The sequence below is a fragment of the Mus pahari genome, chromosome 19 (assembly GCF_900095145.1).
Source record: "Mus pahari chromosome 19, PAHARI_EIJ_v1.1, whole genome shotgun sequence".
Lineage (NCBI taxonomy): Eukaryota > Metazoa > Chordata > Mammalia > Rodentia > Muridae > Mus > Mus pahari.
This window is the reverse complement of record NC_034608.1, coordinates 85,393,533-85,412,981: the sequence shown is the minus strand read 5'-3', so window position 1 is coordinate 85,412,981 and position 19,449 is coordinate 85,393,533. Positions and strand designations below refer to the sequence as shown.

Below are 19,449 nucleotides of genomic sequence, written 5' to 3'. Positions count from 1 at the left end.
ATATGCAGCTAGAGACACAAGCTCAGGGGGTACTGGTTAGTTCATATTGTTGTTCCACCTACAGGGTTGCAGCCCCCTTCAGCTCCTTGGGTACTTTCTTTAAGCCGGGCCTCAGGTAGCCCAAGTTGGCTTTGAACTCACTCTGTACCCAGGCTGACTGAGAATTCATGGTACTCCTGCTTCAGTCTCCCGACAGACAGGTGGAGCAGCAGGTAGCCACCAAGCACAGCCACCAAGGTTGGTGCGGGTGTCTGGGCTGAGACTGCCTCAGAGCGAGACGAGGTCTGGTCAGACACATCTGCCATTCCATCTGGGGAGGCTGAGGCAGGAGAATTACCACTAATTCAAGGGCATCTCAGACTAAAGAGAGGCACTGTCTCAAAGAGTCATGTGGGAGATTGAAGAAGGATATCCCCTCATAGGGAGAGAGATTCCTGAGGTACAGGGCCACCGCAACCCAGAGTAACAGATTCATTCCTGGGTGAGGACGTCCCTGGACTGACAAACCCTGTAGCTTTTTTCCTGTGGGGAAATTGAGGCACTGTGAGATCACAGGACTTCCCTGGAGCACTGCAGCGTAGCTCCAGCGCCCAGGTCCCCGTGTGACCCCATCGCTCTGACATTCCCCAGGCCCTGCGTCTGGACCATTTCAACGGTGAGGCTGTGTCTCCCACACAAACATCCGCCCCCAGAGCCTTCCGCCTGGGCTGCTCCAGATGTCACAGGATCTATGCCAGGTGCCCTGCTGGAATGCTAGGGTACACAATCACATTGGTCAAAAGGGGAAACTGAGGCTCATGCAGGTCACAGGAAAAGGAAAGTCATGGACTATGCAGTGACCAGGCTGGGGCTGTGCAGAAAGAACACACACATCTCCAGCCGTTGCCTGGAGTGACTCCCAGGATTCCCCACATCCTGGGGATGGCTATGGAGTAGGGTTTTGGTGGACCTAAGCGATGGGGGTATAGCTGGAACTGAGTTACATCCATTGCTCAGACAAGAACACTGAGGTTCAGAGGGTCACACCCCTTCCACTCCCACCCCTGTGTAGGGGAAGCACAGCCTGGCCAGGAAGCCCTGAATACCTGGTGGGAAAAACCTCACTGAGCCCTAAATGAAAATAGCATCTGTAGCTGCTAGGCTCTGGCTAATTATAGCCATTCCCAGGGGTGGGGGGTGGGGGTGGAGGCCACCAGCCAGGGTCCAAGAACTCTTGACATCACTCCAGGCCTAGAGATGATCACTATGCCCAAGTCCCCAAAGACAAACTGGGTCCCAGAGGGAATCAGTTCCACCCTCGATAAAAAGAAAACAGAAAAGTGAAGACAACATGCTGACAGGAACAGAGAGGTCGGGCCACTTCCCTGAGGTTATGCAGCTATGAATGGTGGAGTGACTTCACAGGATTCCAGGTCAGTGAACTCCACTGTGTGGGCATTTTGCATTAATTCATTAACTAATTATCCACCCTCTGCAGTGCAGCCTAGCATTAACATTTTATCAATGGCCATCCTGCAACTGTTTCATTCACAAATCCATATGCCATTAATTGGCTCCCATAGTCGTTTGTTATAGTAGGTTTTGATGTAGGGAAATGGCCACAACCTGGACTGAACATTCAAAGCCTGGACCCATGAGTTTCAAGGGCTACAGTCCTGCTAGGTGACAGGCCACTAGAAAGGGATGGCGTAGACAGCCCTGTACTGACCTACCCTACATTGCTGTGTGACTTCAGGGTGAACCCAGAAGTCCCTGGTGCCCTCGAGACCCTGCTGCCTTCCTTTCTTTCTTTTTGAGTTCCCTTCCCCCCAGGACAGCATTTTTTCCTCTGTTATCAGAAGAGCCAAGTTGAGAGCCATTGGTGCTGCTTCTAGGGATTTGGCATGTGTCACTGGGCTCAGACAAGGATGTGGGCTCAGTAAGAATATTAGAGAAAGCGACCTTGGGGCTTGGCTTACCGCTTTGCTGGATCACTACCTCCTGTGGGCTCTTGGCTTACTCTCTGCTCGATGACTCCCCTGTGTGATCTCCTTGTTTACTACCTCACTCGAGTACTTTGTCTTTGATCTAAGAGCTGACCTTGATTTTTGGATGTACCTGGAATGATAGAAAAGCAGGCTGGAGAGAGAGAGAGCTGCTTCAGCCTTAGTGTGGGCTGGACTCATGTTATAATGTCTAACTCTTTCAATCCTCACTCCCTCGCTTGAGACCCTGTTGACTGACTGAGCTGGCTTGCTGAGATGGCCTCAACTTGGGCTCAGGTGAGGGGGATACAGTGAAGGACAGCGCTGAGAGAGGAGCGCTTGCTTGCAGAGGAAAATGAAAGATATGAGCTAGTAATGAATAAATTTTGTTAAAAGGGATAAGGTGATGGTAGAATATATTCTGTCTACGTGCTTAGAGTTACGAATATAGAGGAGTGAAGATAATTCTCATAGATGCTTTTAATCTTTGAATCCTGGTCAGAGAGAGTTTACATGAGAGAGAGAATGGGTTTCAGAAAAGCAGTTGTCCCCTCTGTCTGGGATGCTTTGGTGAAAGAGAAGGAATGTGAACACAGGCTGTCCCAAAGCTCTCCTGGGGTCCCTAGGGATGTCCTGCCTCCTGACTTGCTCCCACTGGAGGAAGGCTTAGCTCTGTTCTGGGTCCCTTAGTAAGCTATCTGGGTCCCTTTGGTACATCTAGTTCTCTTCCCTTTCTGCCTATTGTCTGTCCTTGGTGCACCAATCCGTCCAGGACTGTCAGTTTATATCTGTTTTTGTTTTGTTGCATGATTGTTGCTTTGTGTTTCATGTTCAAAAGAAAACAATGGTTAAAACTTTATCTGCTGGTTGTTCACCCCTTGATCTAGTTTTTAACTTGGTTCAAACTCAATTTTCACAACAAAATCTGACAAGTTGCTCTACACCTGTGGCTGAGTCCAGCACAGCTGGAGAAGCCAGGAGCTGATGTCCGCACAAGCCGATCTTAAAGAGCCAGTGGCTTCTCAGCTTCCGTGGAAAGGAAGCTCATGGTTGTGTCTCCTAGAAAATCTCTGTGATTGCGATTATCCGGTTCAGCAGGTGATAAGGTGCCTCCCTTAAAATTACAGCTAGAGGGCTGGTGAGATGGCTCGATTGCTCTTCTGAAGGTCCTGAGTTCAAATCCCAGCAACCACATGGTGGCTCACAACCATCTGTAAGGAAATCTGACGCCCTCTTCTGGAGTGTCTGAAGACAGCTACAGTGTACTTACATATAATAAATACATTAAAAAAAAACAAACTAGTAACTCAGGGTTGGAGTTAGCTCAGGGTTAGTTCTAGACAACAAAACATGGTATGAGACAACCCAGGGAAACAGGTCTTTAAAGATACCTCTAAATTGGAATAATTATTGTCCTAGAAACCACACTTATAAGAGATAGGATTTAAAACAATGGTTTTTTTAGTTGGATATTTAAATTTTTTAATTGGATATTTTCTTTATTTACATTTCAAATGTTATCCCCTTTCCCAGTTTCTCCTCCAGAAACCCCCTATCCCATCCCTCATCCCCCTGCTTCTATGAGGGTGCTTCCCACCCACCCACCCACCCACTCCCACCTCACCACCCGGGCATTCCCCTACACAGGGGCATCAAGCCTTCACAGGACCAAGGGCCTCTCCTCCCATTGATGCCTGACAAGGCCATCCTCTGCTACATATGTGACTGGAGCCATGGGTCCCTCCATGTGTACTTTTGATTGATTATTTAGTCCCTGGGATCTCTGGGGGTTCTGGTTGGTTGATATTATTGTTCCTCCTATGGGGTTGCAAACCTCTTCAGCTCTTTCAGTCCTTCCTCTAACTCCTCTGCTGGGGATCCTGTGCTCAGTCCAATGGTTGGCTGCAAGCATCTGCCTCTGTATTTGTCAGGCTCTGGCAGAGTCTCTCAGGAGAAAGCTATATCAGGCTCCTGTCAGCAAGCGTTTCTTGACATCTGTAATAGTGTCTGGGTTTGGGAACTGTATATGGGATGGATCCCCAGGTGGGGCAGTCTCTGGATGTCCTCTTCTTCAGTCTCTGCTCCACACTTTGTCTCCATATTTTCTCCCATGAGTATTTTGTTTCCCCTTCTAAGAAGGACTGAAGCATCCACACTGTGGTCTTCCTTCTTCTTGAGCTTCATGTGGTCTGTGAATTGTATCTTGGATATTACAAGCTTCTGAGCTAATATCCATTTATTTTAAAGGCAGGTCTCTCTCTCTCTCTCTCTCTCTCTCTCTCTCTCTCTCTCTCTCTCTCTCTTAGTGCATACCATGTGTGTTCTTTTGTGATTGGGTTACCTTACTAAGAATGATATTCTCTAGTTCTATCTATTTGCCTAAGAATTTCATGAAGTCATTGTTTTTAATAGCTGAGTAATACTCCATTGTATAAATGTACAATATTTTCTGTAACCATTCCTCTGTTGAGGGACATCTGGTTTCTTTCCAGCTTCTGGCTATTATAAATAAGGCTGCTATGAACATAGTGGTACATGTGTCTTTGTAATATGTTAGAGCATCTTTTGGGTATATGCCCAGGAGTGGTATACCTGGGCCCTCAGGTAATACTAAGTCCAGTTTTCTGAGGAACCTCCAGACTGATTTTCAGAGTGATTGTACCAGCTTGCAATCCCACCAGCAATGGAGGAGTGTTCCTCTTTGTCCACATCCTCGCCAGCATCTGCTGTCATCTGAGTTTTTGGTCTTAGCCATTCTGACTGGTGTGAGGTGGAATCTCAGGGTTGTTTTGATTTGCATTTCCCTGATGACTAAGGATGTTGAACATTTCTTTAGGTGCTTCTTGGCCATTTGATATTCCTCAGTTGAAAATTCTTTGTTTAGCTCTGTACCCCATTTTTTCTCACTCAATCTTTAATCAAGTAGAGACAAATCCCCACTTTGAAAAAAAAAATCTGTTGTTTGAAGGACAAAGGGAAAAGATTAAAAAAAAGAGGAAACTTTATTTTGATCCTCCTCCACAAAGGTTCTGCAAACCTGTAGTAGCTTGACTAAAATCAATCATATATTCTAAACACTTTAAAGGCAGGTCTCTCTCTTTTTTTTAAAAGATGTATTTATTTATTTTATGTATATGAGTATACTGCAGCTGTTTTCAGACACACCAGAAGAGGGCATCAGATCCCATTACAGATGGTTGTGGGCCACCATGTGCTTGCTGGAATTTGAACTCAGGACCTCTGGAAGAGCAGTCAGTGCTTTTAACCACTGAGTCATCTCTCCAGCTCAGCAGGTCTCTTTTTTTTCCTTTTTTTTTTTTGTTTGTTTGTTTTGTTTTTCTTTCTTTTGTTTTTCTTTTTTCTTTTTTTTGGCCGACTCACCAGGTTGGCCAATTGCACCTTGGAACGTGCTGGCCACCGACCGCCCTGCTGTTGCTCTTTCCTGAGAAAGAGCAATGTGTGGTCCAAGATGGAGAGCTCACAGGCTTATGTATTCCCCTGATTGCACGGCATCCCACGGCATCTCCTCCTATAGCAGAAGAAGTTCAGGGTGGTCCTGGTCTGTGTCACTCACAAGAGACCCTGCACTCTGATGTGGATTTTGTAGGAAGGAGGGGTAAAGAAGCAGTTTTGTCAACAAGCCATAGCTATTATTAGGACTCAAATTTTGCTTTCTTTGACAATGGTAGTGTGTGTTCCTTCTCTTCATCCTTGCATTAGTCAGGGCTCTCTAGCGTCACAGAGCTTATGGGTAGTCTTTACATAGTAAGGGAATTTGTTGATGACTTACAGTCTGCAGTTCAACTCCCAACAGTGGTCAGCAGCAGCTGTGAATGGACGTCCAAGGACCTAGCGGTTGCTCAGTCCCACACGGCAAGCAAGCGAGGGAGAGAGAAGAAATCTTCCTTCTTCCAATGTCCTTATATAGTCTCCAGCAGGAGGTATGGCCCTGATTAAAGGTGTATGTCACCATGCCTGGATCTGGGACTTGCTTTGTCCCAAATGACCTTGAATTCAGAGATCTCCTTGCCTAAATCTCCTGGGATTCTAGCCACTGTGCCTCAAGATCCAGGTCAGAAACTTGTGTCTCCCAGCCTCAAGATCAGGGTCACAGGTGACCTTTCCAGTTCTGGATTGTAGTTCATTCCAGATATAGTCAAGCTGACAACCAGGAACAGCCACTACACCTACTCATTCTCTTGTGTCCTATTGAAGAGTGTCCTTTGTCTTACAGAAGCTTTACAATTTTTTTTTTCTGGTTTTTCGAGACAGGATTTCTCTGTGTAGCCCTGGCTNTTTCTTTTGTTTTTCTTTTTTCTTTTTTTTGGCCGACTCACCAGGTTGGCCAATTGCACCTTGGAACGTGCTGGCCACCGACCGCCCTGCTGTTGCTCTTTCCTGAGAAAGAGCAATGTGTGGTCCAAGATGGAGAGCTCACAGGCTTATGTATTCCCCTGATTGCACGGCATCCCACGGCATCTCCTCCTATAGCAGAAGAAGTTCAGGGTGGTCCTGGTCTGTGTCACTCACAAGAGACCCTGCACTCTGATGTGGATTTTGTAGGAAGGAGGGGTAAAGAAGCAGTTTTGTCAACAAGCCATAGCTATTATTAGGACTCAAATTTTGCTTTCTTTGACAATGGTAGTGTGTGTTCCTTCTCTTCATCCTTGCATTAGTCAGGGCTCTCTAGCGTCACAGAGCTTATGGGTAGTCTTTACATAGTAAGGGAATTTGTTGATGACTTACAGTCTGCAGTTCAACTCCCAACAGTGGTCAGCAGCAGCTGTGAATGGACGTCCAAGGACCTAGCGGTTGCTCAGTCCCACACGGCAAGCAAGCGAGGGAGAGAGAAGAAATCTTCCTTCTTCCAATGTCCTTATATAGTCTCCAGCAGGAGGTATGGCCCTGATTAAAGGTGTATGTCACCATGCCTGGATCTGGGACTTGCTTTGTCCCAAATGACCTTGAATTCAGAGATCTCCTTGCCTAAATCTCCTGGGATTCTAGCCACTGTGCCTCAAGATCCAGGTCAGAAACTTGTGTCTCCCAGCCTCAAGATCAGGGTCACAGGTGACCTTTCCAGTTCTGGATTGTAGTTCATTCCAGATATAGTCAAGCTGACAACCAGGAACAGCCACTACACCTACTCATTCTCTTGTGTCCTATTGAAGAGTGTCCTTTGTCTTACAGAAGCTTTACAATTTTTTTTTTCTGGTTTTTCGAGACAGGATTTCTCTGTGTAGCCCTGGCTGTCCTGGAACTCACTCTATAGACCAGGCTGGCCTCAAACTCAGAAATCCGCCTGTCTCTGCCTCCCGAGTGCTGGGATTAAAGGTGTGCGCCACCACGCCCGGCTGAAGCTTTACAATTTTATGAGGTCCCATTTATCTATTCTTGATCTTAGAGCATAAGCCATTGGTGCTCTGTTCAGGAAAATTTCCCCTGAGCCCATTTGTATGAGGCTCTTCCCCACCTTCTCTTCTATTGGTTTCAGTGTCTCTGATTTTATGTGGAGGTCCTTGGTCCACTTGGACTTGAGCTTCGTACAAGGAGATAAGAATGGATCGATTTGCATTCTTCTATATACTGACTGCCAGTTGAACCAGCACCATTTGTTGAAAAGGCTGTCTTTTTTTTTTTTCCCAGTAGATGGTTTAAGCTTCTTTGTCAAAGATCAAGTGACCATAGATGTATGGGTTCATTTCTGGCTCTTCAATTCTATTCCATTGATCTACCTGCCTGTCTCTGTAGCAATACCATGCAGATTTATTTATTTATTTATTTATTTATTTATTTATTTATTTATTAGGTTTTTCGAGACAGGGTTTCTCTATATAGCCCTGACTGTCCTGGAACTCACTCTGTAGACCAGGCTGGATTTCTCAAACTCAGAAATCCGCCTGCCTCTGCTTCCCGAGTGCTGGGATTAAAGGCGTGCACCACCATGCCCGGCTTATGGCTATACTCTTATTTTACTAAAGAAACTTTAAAATTACAAAGCATTGTGGAATGGGCTCATGGAACTTTAAAACAATATCTTCATAAAATAAGAAAGGGGGAATTTTGCCCCCATATACCACAACTTTACTTAAATCTTTAAAAATTTGGATGCCAAGGAACTCTCTGTGGGTGTCCATAGCATCCTACAACTAGGCATACTCATGCCTGGGTGAGATGGGAGGATCCACACACTGGCACATGGCATGATCCAAATCAGGTATTAATATGGGGAAGAGGGCATGTTTGTGTTTTCTGCAGGATGCTGAAGGAGCGTGGCAGCTGCCAGAGTGACTGGTGATACAAGCTGATACTGGGACAAAGAATGATGCTGATCCCGAGCTTGCCGAGAGCCCTGACAATGGTGTCAGGGAAGCTGTATTGGGCCTATGTTCCTGACCTACCACTGATACACCCAGCAGTGTGAATACCCAGCGGTGTGAACACCCAGCACTATGAACACCCAGCGGTGTGATCCAGACCGGAGATTCTGTGCTTGGATCTCCCTGGATAGAGCAGCCAACATATCATAAGACTATGACTTTCAATGCATTTGGTGATGGGATTTATGTTTGCTTTTAAAGAATATAGTATGGGTATATTTCTATGTTTCCTTAAAGTTGGAATCCTTTATTAATTGGTCATGTTACAATTTTGTTTTTTTTTTCTATGCTATTTAACATTTTCTAATTGTGTTAATATATTGAACCCTGGCATGTCTGTTATGGTGGTTTATCAACCAGCTTTTGTATTATTGCCTGTGAGTATTATAGGACCTTGGTATTCTGAAAAAGACATGCAGATACTGTAAGAAGTGAGTCAGGTTTTAAGCAGAAGCAAGAGGTTAGTGGGCTTGGTTACTGTTAGTCTAGCACCTTTGATTACATTAATAGCCAGCACCACTGCTTCTGCAATTGCTTTGGTGCAAGAAGTTAAGACAGCTACTTTTGTTCATCATTTAGCAAAAAAAAAAAAAAAAAATGTTAATAATGCTCTTGAGTATACAAGAAGATTCAGATAGACATGTAGAACAACAAATTGACACTCTTCCCCCCAAAAAAACTGACACTCTTTGTTGTTGTTGTTGTTGTTGTTGTTGTTGTTGTTGTTGTTGTTGTTTTGAGACAGGGTTTCTCTGTGTAGCTCTGGCTGTCCTGGAACTCACTCTGTAGACCAGGCTGGCCACGAACTCAGAAATCCGCCTGCCTCTGCCTCCCGAGTGCTGGGATTAAAGGCATGCACCACCACTGCCCGGCCAAACTGACAGTCTTATTGATACTATTCAAACTACTGGAGAGGAGGTTCAGAGTTTAAGAATAAGTTATCTTGAGTGTCATGCTAAACACCAATGGACACTTGCAGGGTATTTGGCATAGTTCTAACACCTCTCTGGATAGTTTAACTTTGCATAAGGAGATCCTGAATTTAAGAAATACAAAGTTTAAAGTAAACTCGGCCCAGGAGTGCATGGCATTCCTTTTATCTTGGTCATCCTGATTCATGGCTTAAGGTCAGTATATCCATCTTGGTCAAGCTTCAAGAATGACTTATATAGCTTGATCATGTTAGCCCTCCTTGTCCTGGAAATACTTTGATTCCTGCCCATTGTGATAAAACTTGCCTTTAACAATATCAACATGTTGGTGGCCAAAATACATGGCTCAAAAATAAAAATGGATCTCCAGACAGAGTTATTAATCTAGCAAGCTGGTGGCCAAAGACAGGTAATTTTCTATACAGTACCTTACCAACCTGAGACAGAATTACATTGTTTTTGAAAATGTAAATTCCAAGAAGGGTAAGCAAGGCATTCTTGTCAGAATCACCTAAGACAGGCACAGTCATATTTGTTGGGAGCAACCCTGTTTGAATGATAACTGCATTGTCAGCCATAAGTGCTTACTTACAAAGTCTTGGCCTTATGGAAAAGTACTAGCTTAGTTGGGATTTCTGTGGGAAAAGTTGAGGCCTCTATGGGAAAGTACTACCCCCAGTTAAGAACAAATAGCTATAGATCTTGTGGACGGGTACCTAGCAACCCTCTCTGTTCTGTTCCTCCTGCTGAACTTTTTCCCTAGCCAATATCCTGCTTTTGGGAACAGGTGCGTTCCCCCAGAAACAAAGTGATTCTGCGTCATCCCCCTCCCCGTACCCTGCTTCTGTGGGCATAAAACCTGCCTGGGAACAATAAAAATTTGACATCTTGATCAATCAGACTTGCTGTCTGTCCTTGTGTTTCTCGCCTCTCATTCTCTCCACAGGTGGTTCCCCAGACCCTGTTCGACTGTCCCTTGGGCCGGGACAATGTTTATGAAATGAAAAATGGGGAGATGTTGAGAGCCATTGGTGCTGCTTCTAGGGATTTGGCATGTGTCACTGGGCTCAGACAAGGATGTGGGCTCAGTAAGAATATTAGAGAAAGCGACCTTGGGGCTTGGCTTACCGCTTTGCAGGATCACTACCTCCTGTGGGCTCTTGGCTTACTCTCTGCTTGATGACTCCCCTGTGTGATCTCCTTGTTTACTACCTCACTCGATTACTTTGTCTTTTGATCTAAGAGCTGACCTTGATTTTTGGATGTACCTGGAATGATAGAAAAGCAGGCTGGAGAGAGAGAGAGCTGCTTCAGCCTTAGTGTGGGCTGGACTCATGTTAATGTCTAACTCTTTCAATCCTCACTCCCTCGCTTGAGACCCTGTTGACTGACTGAGCTGGCTTGCTCAGGCTGGGGACAGGGAACCTGAGCACTGTTCTATTTTGCTGAGGTCCTGGAAAGAAATGATTGCCCAGTCCCCTCCCAGGAGCCAGAGCAAAGCAGCCCCCCCCCCCCATGGCTCTCACCCTCACCCTCAGAATTCACATCGTTGCAGCTGGCCTCTGCCAGTGCTCTCTCAGCCCACTGGGCTGCAGCTGGCCCACAAGCCGGTCCAGGGCAGGTCACCTTGTTTCCCATGTGGCACACAGTGCCTGATCAACACTTGTGACTTTCCAGCTGCACCCTTCAGTCTGAGACTTTGTAGCCTTGGTTCTTCCTGCTGGTTACATTTGTCTGTCTGTCTGTCTGTCTGTCCACTCTGCCTGTTTCTCTCTTGCTGCTCCAGACCAAGCTCCCAGCTGTACCTGCCTGACTCTCACCCTGAACCCACCAGCCAATCTGTGAGACCCTCTCTGTAGGTCTAATCTACACCTGAATTACTGGCAAACAGTAAGAGCTTTATAAGTACTTTCTCCCCACCCCCCCTACCCCCCACAGGGTTTCTCTGTGTAGCCCTGGCTGTCCTGGAACTCACTCTGTAGACCAGGCTGGCCTGAAACTCAGAAATCCGCCTGCCTCTGCCTCCCGAATGCTGGGATTAAAGACGTGCGCCACCACACCCAGCTTATAAGTACTTTTCGAACAAGATATTTTGACCTTCCGACACCCAAGCCATCCACTTCCAGGTTAGAGGAGGCTCAAGCTAGGGGCCAGAACATCCCCCCCCCATCCCCTCCCATGAACTTGACTCCCTAGGCTGACCCCTTCCCCCATATGGCTGAGTGAAGCACACTCCATCCCTGAACCATGTGGGGGCTCCCCTCCCCTCCCCAGAGAAGCCCCAAAGGAAATATGTTTGTACTTTCTTAAAAGTGGAAAATGGTGAGTCACTAGAAAGGGTGGAGCGGGCCCTGCTGGGTCACCTAGGATGGTAGGCCTAGTCCCCTGGGCTGAGGGAACCATCTGTGCCTGAGGCTTTCCTGGTGCTAGAGGCAGACCATGGCAATGGGTGCCCCAAGGGTGTAAGCAAGCTAAGCGAGGGAGGTTATGTGGCCTTGGTCCCCTAGGCTACACCTCACCTCGGAGGGGGTCTTCCTAGACCACCCAAGGCCTCCTCTATCTCCTGGATAACTGTCCCTAAGGACAGAGCCACAGCTGGAGAACCCTCCCCTGCCCAGGCTCACACAGAGCCTAGGACACCCCTCACTGCAGTGGGGTCTCTTTTGTCCCTTATCACTCCCACAGTCTTAGAAGCAGAGGCCAGAACCCCACACCTTTCTGTTTCCTTCTTAGACAGCTTCAGGTTGGCCCAGGCTGGCCTCGAACCTGCTATGCTACCGCAGAAGACCTTGAACACCCTATCCCGCAGCCTCCAGCCCCAAAGTGCTGGGATGAGCTGCGTACGACACCCGGGGCTTTGGGCATGGTGGATGAGCAATCCATCAATCGCCACTCCCACAGATTCAGTTCCCCTCCTTTCTTCTTAATAGTTTATTCTTCATACTTTTTAATTAGATGTGTGGGTTGGGCTATCAGGTTGTCACTCCTCGAAAGAGCACATCTCTCTGGGCCCTCTCGAAGTGGGAAGTCAGTTGTCTCAAATGATGTTTTGCTGGGGCACACAGGAGAAAGTTACATTTTGCTGTAGCAGACACATGAAAGGACACGTGATGAAGGAATATGACTATGGCCCCATCGGAGTCGAGAGCTCGAGAATTGGTTTGTTTTGCTCTGACTGGTTATTCTTCACTGAAGACACGCATGTACTGGCTCGTCTTGCATTGCGGTGCTGAGCTCCGCTGTGGTGGCGCTGGAGAGGAGCTCACCAAGGGACTCCTCCTGAGGTTCTAAGCAGCTTCTTGCCGTTTCCAAGGCCTCTGGCTGGTTGGTGAGACTCACAGTTTCTTCGTGATTGAACTTTAGCTGCTGGCTCACATTTGGTGTTTGCTAAAGGACTGAACTGCTGCTATCCTGACGACAAAGACTGGGCTCACCCCCCAGTCTAGAAATATTTCTAAACAGGTCTACTTCCCTTGTTTCCTGATAACTTTTCCCTTCCGCTATCTTGGCTGGGTGGTAAGCTATAGGAGAAGTTGATTGCTTGTTAAAACAGGCTGTGAAGGTTGCACACCCTCACCCTCACCCTCACCCTCACCCTCACCCTCCTCTCCCTTCTTTTCTAACACAAGGCCTTACGTAGATCAGGGTGTCCTGGAACTCTGTAAGTAGTCTAGATTAACCTCCAGAGATTCCCCTGCCTCTGACTCCTGAATGTTGAGATCAAAGACTTAAGCCACCATTGGCCTCCCTAAGTCTCCTTAAGTTCAAGAACTGACCTGTGTTCTGGCCCTCAAGCAGGCCATGGGCAAACTGCTTTACAGCACCAGGACTATGGGCCCTGTCCTGCAGCCCAAGGCCCACTTAGATGCTAGGAAGGATCTGCAAGGCCTCCCAGACACCTCGGAACGTTCTAGAGCAGCCCTCCCTACTGAAGCCCAGCAGAGGACAGGCAAGAACAGCCTCGCCCAGCTGCTGACACATCCTTGGCCACCCAAGAGGAACCTCATCCCTTACACTGCTTGTGACACACTGCAGTGGGGACCACAGAGACACATATGACTGGAGACTGGCACGGGGCCTCTCAGCCTATGGTTGAATACTGTTCAGACTGTTGCCTGAAGATGCCACACACACTAGGAGCCCACAACACTGAGTACCCCAAGTCACTCAGATTCACAAGAAAGAATCTACTACCACCCACTACCAAGGCCCTTTCGCCTAGATATAGCTCTGCCTCCAAGGTTCACTCCTAATACCAAAGGCAATCCTCAGGGGTAATCCTGACCCTTCCGCACCCACCATCGCAGCACCAAGTTGCCCAGCTTAGTGCAGCCTAAGATAGTTCCTGCCCCTCACAGATGACCCAGCCTCCACAGTCCACCAGACTATGCACCATCACCTCCAGGCCACGCCCTGCCCCACCTGCAGAAGAGCCGGAACACTTCTCTGCTGCTCATCACTAGCTCTGCCCACAAACCTCAGGCTCCGCCCCTGTCACAACTCCCCAGAGATCAGGATGCTTGTGTATCCAACCCATGTACCGGTCTCCATGGGACCACTGCCCCCTGCCGGGCCTCACCATGTCCAGGCTCCCCTACCCACACTGTCTTCTTAAGGGCCTTTCTACTCCCAATGTGTCCCTCCCTCACCTTGTCCCACCCACCACAGACCACACCCTCTCCAGACAGGCCTCAACCATTTCCTTCAAGATCCACTCACTTTCTGCAAGCAGCTAGACTGCTTCCCTCACCTTGAAAATAGTGACCCTTACCATTTGTGTAAGTGTCCCCTCTCAACACAGGTCATTTCCTCAAATAGGCCCCGCCCCGTCACCTACCGGCGGTGAGAGGAACTGGGCCACGAGAACCGGGACTTTACCGGCGCAGGCCGATCAGGGCGCTCAGGGTCCGAGTGGAAGCGCCGCTGGATGCGGATGGGGCGCTGTAGGTGCCCCCACAGGTGCTTCGGGGATCGGGGAACCCCAGCGCGGCCGACAAGCTGGGTCTCCATGAGCTGCCCCCGATGACAAGGAAAAGGAAAGAGAGACAGTGGGTGGCCCCTGGAGCGCCTGTGCACATGTCGGGATGGGGGAAGGGTCGCCACCCTACGGAGCCGCCCTCTTCGCAGTGCAGAAGCCAAGCGGAAATATCGCAAGACTCAGACCTGAGGCTGCGCCCACCAGTCACTAACACTCCAGACAGCTGAGCAAGAAGCCTAGATTTAGGGTCTGGACCCTGAAGGCACAGGACAGGCACACCCAGACAGGCGGGCTGGAAAGTCCAGCCCCAGCGGGTCAGAAGAGGGGTTCTAGAAAGACGACGAAATTGAGAGTATCACTGACCTAGATATGTGCACACAAAATCACAGGCCAGGAATCTCAAGAGCTGGGGACAGAAGCAAAGCCAGTCACTTCGCATGAGCATCCCTGCAGGGCTGAGGCCTCTAAGAGCGTCCCCACCTCTTTGACTTAAACTCACCCACCTTGCCTGTGAGCTCAGGGTGGCCAGCAGGACACTGCAGACAGCGCCGGGTCTTTATAGCCTCCTGGGTGCTCAGACCTTCCCCATGGCACATGATATCATTGGCCCCCAAATACCCCAGTCCCCCCCCACACGATTCCTGTCCAAACCCCCCAGCTTGTCTCCTCCCTCCCAGTTCTAGAAAACTCAAGTTCTCACTCTGCACCCCTCCTAGTCTCAGGGGGAATTTCCCGGAGTGTCAGAGAGCTCTGAGGACACTTTCCGTCTTAATTAGTAGAAGCACTAACTGTGTGGGAGAAGATGGCTATGGCAGAGCCATGCCTCAGTCCTGGCGAAAGTCCCCCGAGGGCACTGTGCTGGGAAGGAACTGTCCCCAGCACTGTCCCTGTCCCCCAGCTGGCTTAGTTGGTGCCGGCACATGCCACCAAGCCTGATGACCTGAGCTTGGTCCCTGGAACCACACGGCGAAAGGAGAACCTTTCTGCCTCTGTGCTAACTTGCCCGCTCTCCCCCTGACCCCCCCTTCTCTCCCCTTGATTTTGAGACAGGGTCTGTGGTGGTTTGGATGAGAATGACCCCCACATAGGCTCATATTCTTGATCAAGTGCTTGGTCCCCAGTCGATGGAACTGCTTGGGAAAGATTAGGAGTGGCAGTTAGGACATGTCACCATGTAGAAGGTGACTCAAAGGCCCAGGCCACAGGTGCAGTCCTTCTCCCTCCCTCTGCCTCCTGCTTGAGGATAAGATGTGAGCTCTCAGCTACTGCTCCTGGGATACATCTGCCCGCCTGCTGCCATGCTCCCCACTGTGATGGTGTCAACTCACCCTCTGGGCTGTCAATGCCACATTAAAGGCTCTCTTTTATACATTGTCTTAGTTTTGGTGTCTCATCACAGCAACAGAACAGTGACTAACACAGACAGGGTCTCGCCTTGTAAGTCAGGCTGGCCCGGAACTCATTACACAAACCACATTGGCCTCAAACTTGCAGCCATCCTCCTGCCTCTGCTTCCCAGTGCTGGGATTACAGGCGCGCACCACCACCCCACTCTCTTGAAGGTTTCGATTGTCACTTTGTCTGTCAGTCCCAGACCCCTCCCTTCTAGCTCAGGGGAGTTGGTTTAAGCATGGTCTCTCTGTAAAGATCAGCTACCACACGCAACCTACAGAGAGAGCCATGAAATCACCCGACACTCCCACTCTCACGGGTGTCCACCATGGCAGGCTGAGCTCCCATCTTGGTTCACACACCAGCGACCTCCCAGCTCTGCTAAGCCTCCTCCTGGATCTGTTTCCACCTTGACTTGACCGTCACTTCTAGCCCACAGCCCCTGAAGTGAGGCTGGTCTTGAACTCTTGATCCTCCTGCCTCCCTCCCCCGGCCCCCAAGTATCAGCACAGCTGTTTTTATGGTGCTGGGGACAGGATTCAGGGCTTCAAACATGTTGAACAGAACTCCGACCCTAGCCCTATAGTGGTCTGTCCTAGCTAGTCTCATGTCAACGTGGCACATAAACTACAGTTATTTGAAATGAGGGAACCTCAAGTGAATGCCTCCATGAGACTGGGCTGTAGGCAAGTCTGTGGTCCATTTTCTCAATTACAGACTGATGGGGGAGGGCACAGCCATTGTGGGTGGGGCCATCCCTGGGCTGTGGTCCTGGGTTCTGCAAGAAAGCAGGCTGAGTGAGCCATGGGGCACAGCCAGTAAGCAGCACCCACCCCTCCGTGGCCTCTATATCAGCTCCTGCCTCCAGGTTCCTGCCCTGTGGGAGTTCCTGTCCTGACCACCTTCAGTGATGAGCAGCAATGTGGAAATGCAAGCCAAATAAATTCTTTTCTCCCAACTCACTTTTTTGGTCATGGTGTCACATGGTGACACAGCAATAGAAACCCTAAGATGGGGTTTCTAACTTTTAAGTAAAGAAATAACATTTCTCTCTGTGTCTCCCTCTGTGTCTCTCTGTGCACATGTGCTAATTCACATATGAGTAAGGGAGAGAATTTATGAGAATTGGTTCTCTCTTCCACCGTGTGGGTCCTGGGGATTGAACGAAGGTTGTCAGGCTTGGCCGCAAGCTCCTTTCCCCACTGAGCCATCTTGACGGCCTAGAGCTTTTTTTTTTTTTTTTTTTTAATTTTAAAGACTGTTTGTTCTGTAGGCCAAACTGAAACTCACCATTTTCCTTCCTCAGTCTTGTAAGTGTCAAGCAACCATCGTTTGGCTTGAAGAATTAAAAAAAAAAAAGCTAATATGGTCAAATTGTTGCCCTAAAAGTCCATCCCCTGCCTACGTCCCTAGGCCTTCCAGCCCAACTGCTCTGGCATATGCTGTGTCCACCTGCTAGGCACTTGATTCTCTGTCACACCCTGCATGACTTCTATGGTCACAGCGCGGTTGAATCTTCTGTCTCAACAACTCAGGAGCAGTTAGTCACCTGCTACCCACTTTCCAGAAGTGCGCGCAGAGACTGACCGCATCTGCATCCTGCCCTCCTGGCAGGTCTATCTGCCCCCGTCCTCACCTGCTCTGAGCTGAGCCAAGGCTTCTCTGTGTCCCCTGAGTTCCAATCGTGAAGACCACGTGGGCAGCAGACTCCGCCTCCCCAGAGGACCCCAGGCGGCTGGACAGTGGAGGCAGCAGCAGAGTCCCTGAGAAGCGTCTCAGGATCACACCCGCACCTAGGGGGCTGACAGGGGCCACTCCAGAATCCACTGGCTCCCGGACTCGCTGGGGAAACAGCAGGAAGTCATGAGCAAGCACACACGCATGCCACCAGGGAGCCCAGAGCTTCACAGATTTCTCACCAGCCCGGCTTCCCTACAGTCGGGGCCTCTGTTCACATGTGTGGGATGGGGGTGTGTGCATGGGTGTTACGGCTTTGTTGCATTCTTTTTTTTTTTTATAAAGATTTATTTATTTATTATATGTAAGTACACTGTAGCTATCTTCAGACACTCCAGAAGAGGGAGTCAGATCTTGTTACGGATGGTTATGAGCCACCATGTGGTTGCTGGGATTTGAACTCTGGACCTTCGGAAGAGCAGTCGGGTGCTCTTAACCACTGAGCCATCTCACCAGACCGCTTTGTTGCATTCTTAAAAATCAATTTATTAAGCCGGACGTGGTGGTGCACGCCTTTAATCCCAGCACTCGGGAGGCAGAGGCAGGCGGATTTCTGAGTTCGAGGCCAGCCTGGTCCAAAGTGTATAGCCCAGGACAGCCAGGGCTATACAGAAAAACCCTGTCTCGAAAAACCAAAAAAAAAAAAAAAAAAAAATCAGTTTATCTGTGTAGCACATACATGCTACAGTCCACAAGCGGAGGTCAGAGGGCAACTACCCTTCTAGCCAGTGCCCCCCTCACCCGAATTAAATCCGTCAGACTGGCACTCGCTGACCCATCTCTTCAACCCCACACTTTTCTTCATCCTTTTTTTCATTTTTTTTTTTCAATCCTTCCCCTCCACAGCCTCCCCTTCTGAGTGGGTGGAGGCCCCATGGGTAATTATCACCGCACCCTGACACATCAAGTCTCTCCGGGGCTTTTTTTTTTTTTTTTTTTTTCATCGTTTGTGGTGCTAGGACTACAATTTGTTCCTCACACATAGTCACTCGGTGCTGAGATTTGAACACAGGGGGCCCTGGGAGCCAGGAACCACACCCCAGCTTCCTCTGGGCTGCTGACTGGAAGGGAATCGGGGAGCTGTCCAGTGCTGACCTCCGCGGGCGGCACCAGCGGGAGCCTTCTGGGCAGAGGGCGGTCGGTGGGGACCAGAAGGCGGCTCAGCTTTCCTGAACTTCCTAAAGGTCTCTCTCCAGTATCAGAAGAGTAAATGGGAAAACTGAAGCCTGAGACCATAGCCTCAGGACCAGCGCATATCCGTACGTGGAAAGGGGCGAGAGTAGAAGCGGCTACACCTGAGAGACACCTCCTCTGAGTCTGGTTTGATTCCTGTGGGACTCCCTTCGGTCTCGGCAGAGGGCCTGGGGGCGGGGTCAGAGAAAAGCATGGGGCGGGGCCAGGGGAAAGCAGGGGCAGGACTCTCAGTATTTTATTCTGGGAATATTATTTTATTGCTTTATTTTTGTTTTTGTGTTTTGTTTTTCAAACAGGGTTTCTCTGCGTAGCCCTGGCTGTCCTGGAACTCACTCTGTAGACCAAGCTGGCCTCAAACTCAGAAATCTGCCTGCCTCTGCCTCCAGAGTGCTGGGATTAAGGGTGTGCGCCACTAGCACTCAGCTTTCTTTAAGAATGTTTTAGTTTAGAGAATATGAGCTTAGCAGAGATGGCCACCAACCCCCGCGACTTGGCTTCATTCCCTTTTACTCTTTTTTTTTTTTTTTTTTTAAATAACCATAGCCTGAGTCTCATTTATTTGTAAGCTATTTGGGGATAAGCTGAAATTGGATGTACAACATCCCCAAATTGTTTTGCACTTCACTAATTGCAAGAGATGATGAAAATTNTAAAGATACTTCTTAGACATTTTTAATTCTTCTTTTGAGAACTCCCTGTTCAGATCACAAGCCTTTTTTGTCTGTTTGTTTGTTTGTTTGTTTGTTTTTGTTTTTTAAGGAAACTTTCTTTTTAATCCTTTCAATTCTGATTATATCAGGAGACAGTCTCATATGGATGTACTTAGCACCTCCTTAACAGGTGCTAACCTTAACGAAAGGCCGGGGCTAGCT

At 48.7% G+C, this 19,449-nt stretch overlaps 1 protein-coding gene across 1 annotated transcript in view; it reads right to left on the bottom strand.

Moving 5' to 3' along the window:
- Pde4c (phosphodiesterase 4C) overlaps nt 1–19,449 on the bottom strand; it is a 29,257-nt gene that overhangs the window by 7,798 nt on the left and 2,010 nt on the right. The window contains exon 2 of the mRNA XM_021218965.2: nt 17,283–17,488. Within this exon, the coding sequence (XP_021074624.2) occupies nt 17,283–17,488 (206 nt within the window). The remainder of the gene's footprint in view (nt 1–17,282; nt 17,489–19,449) is intronic.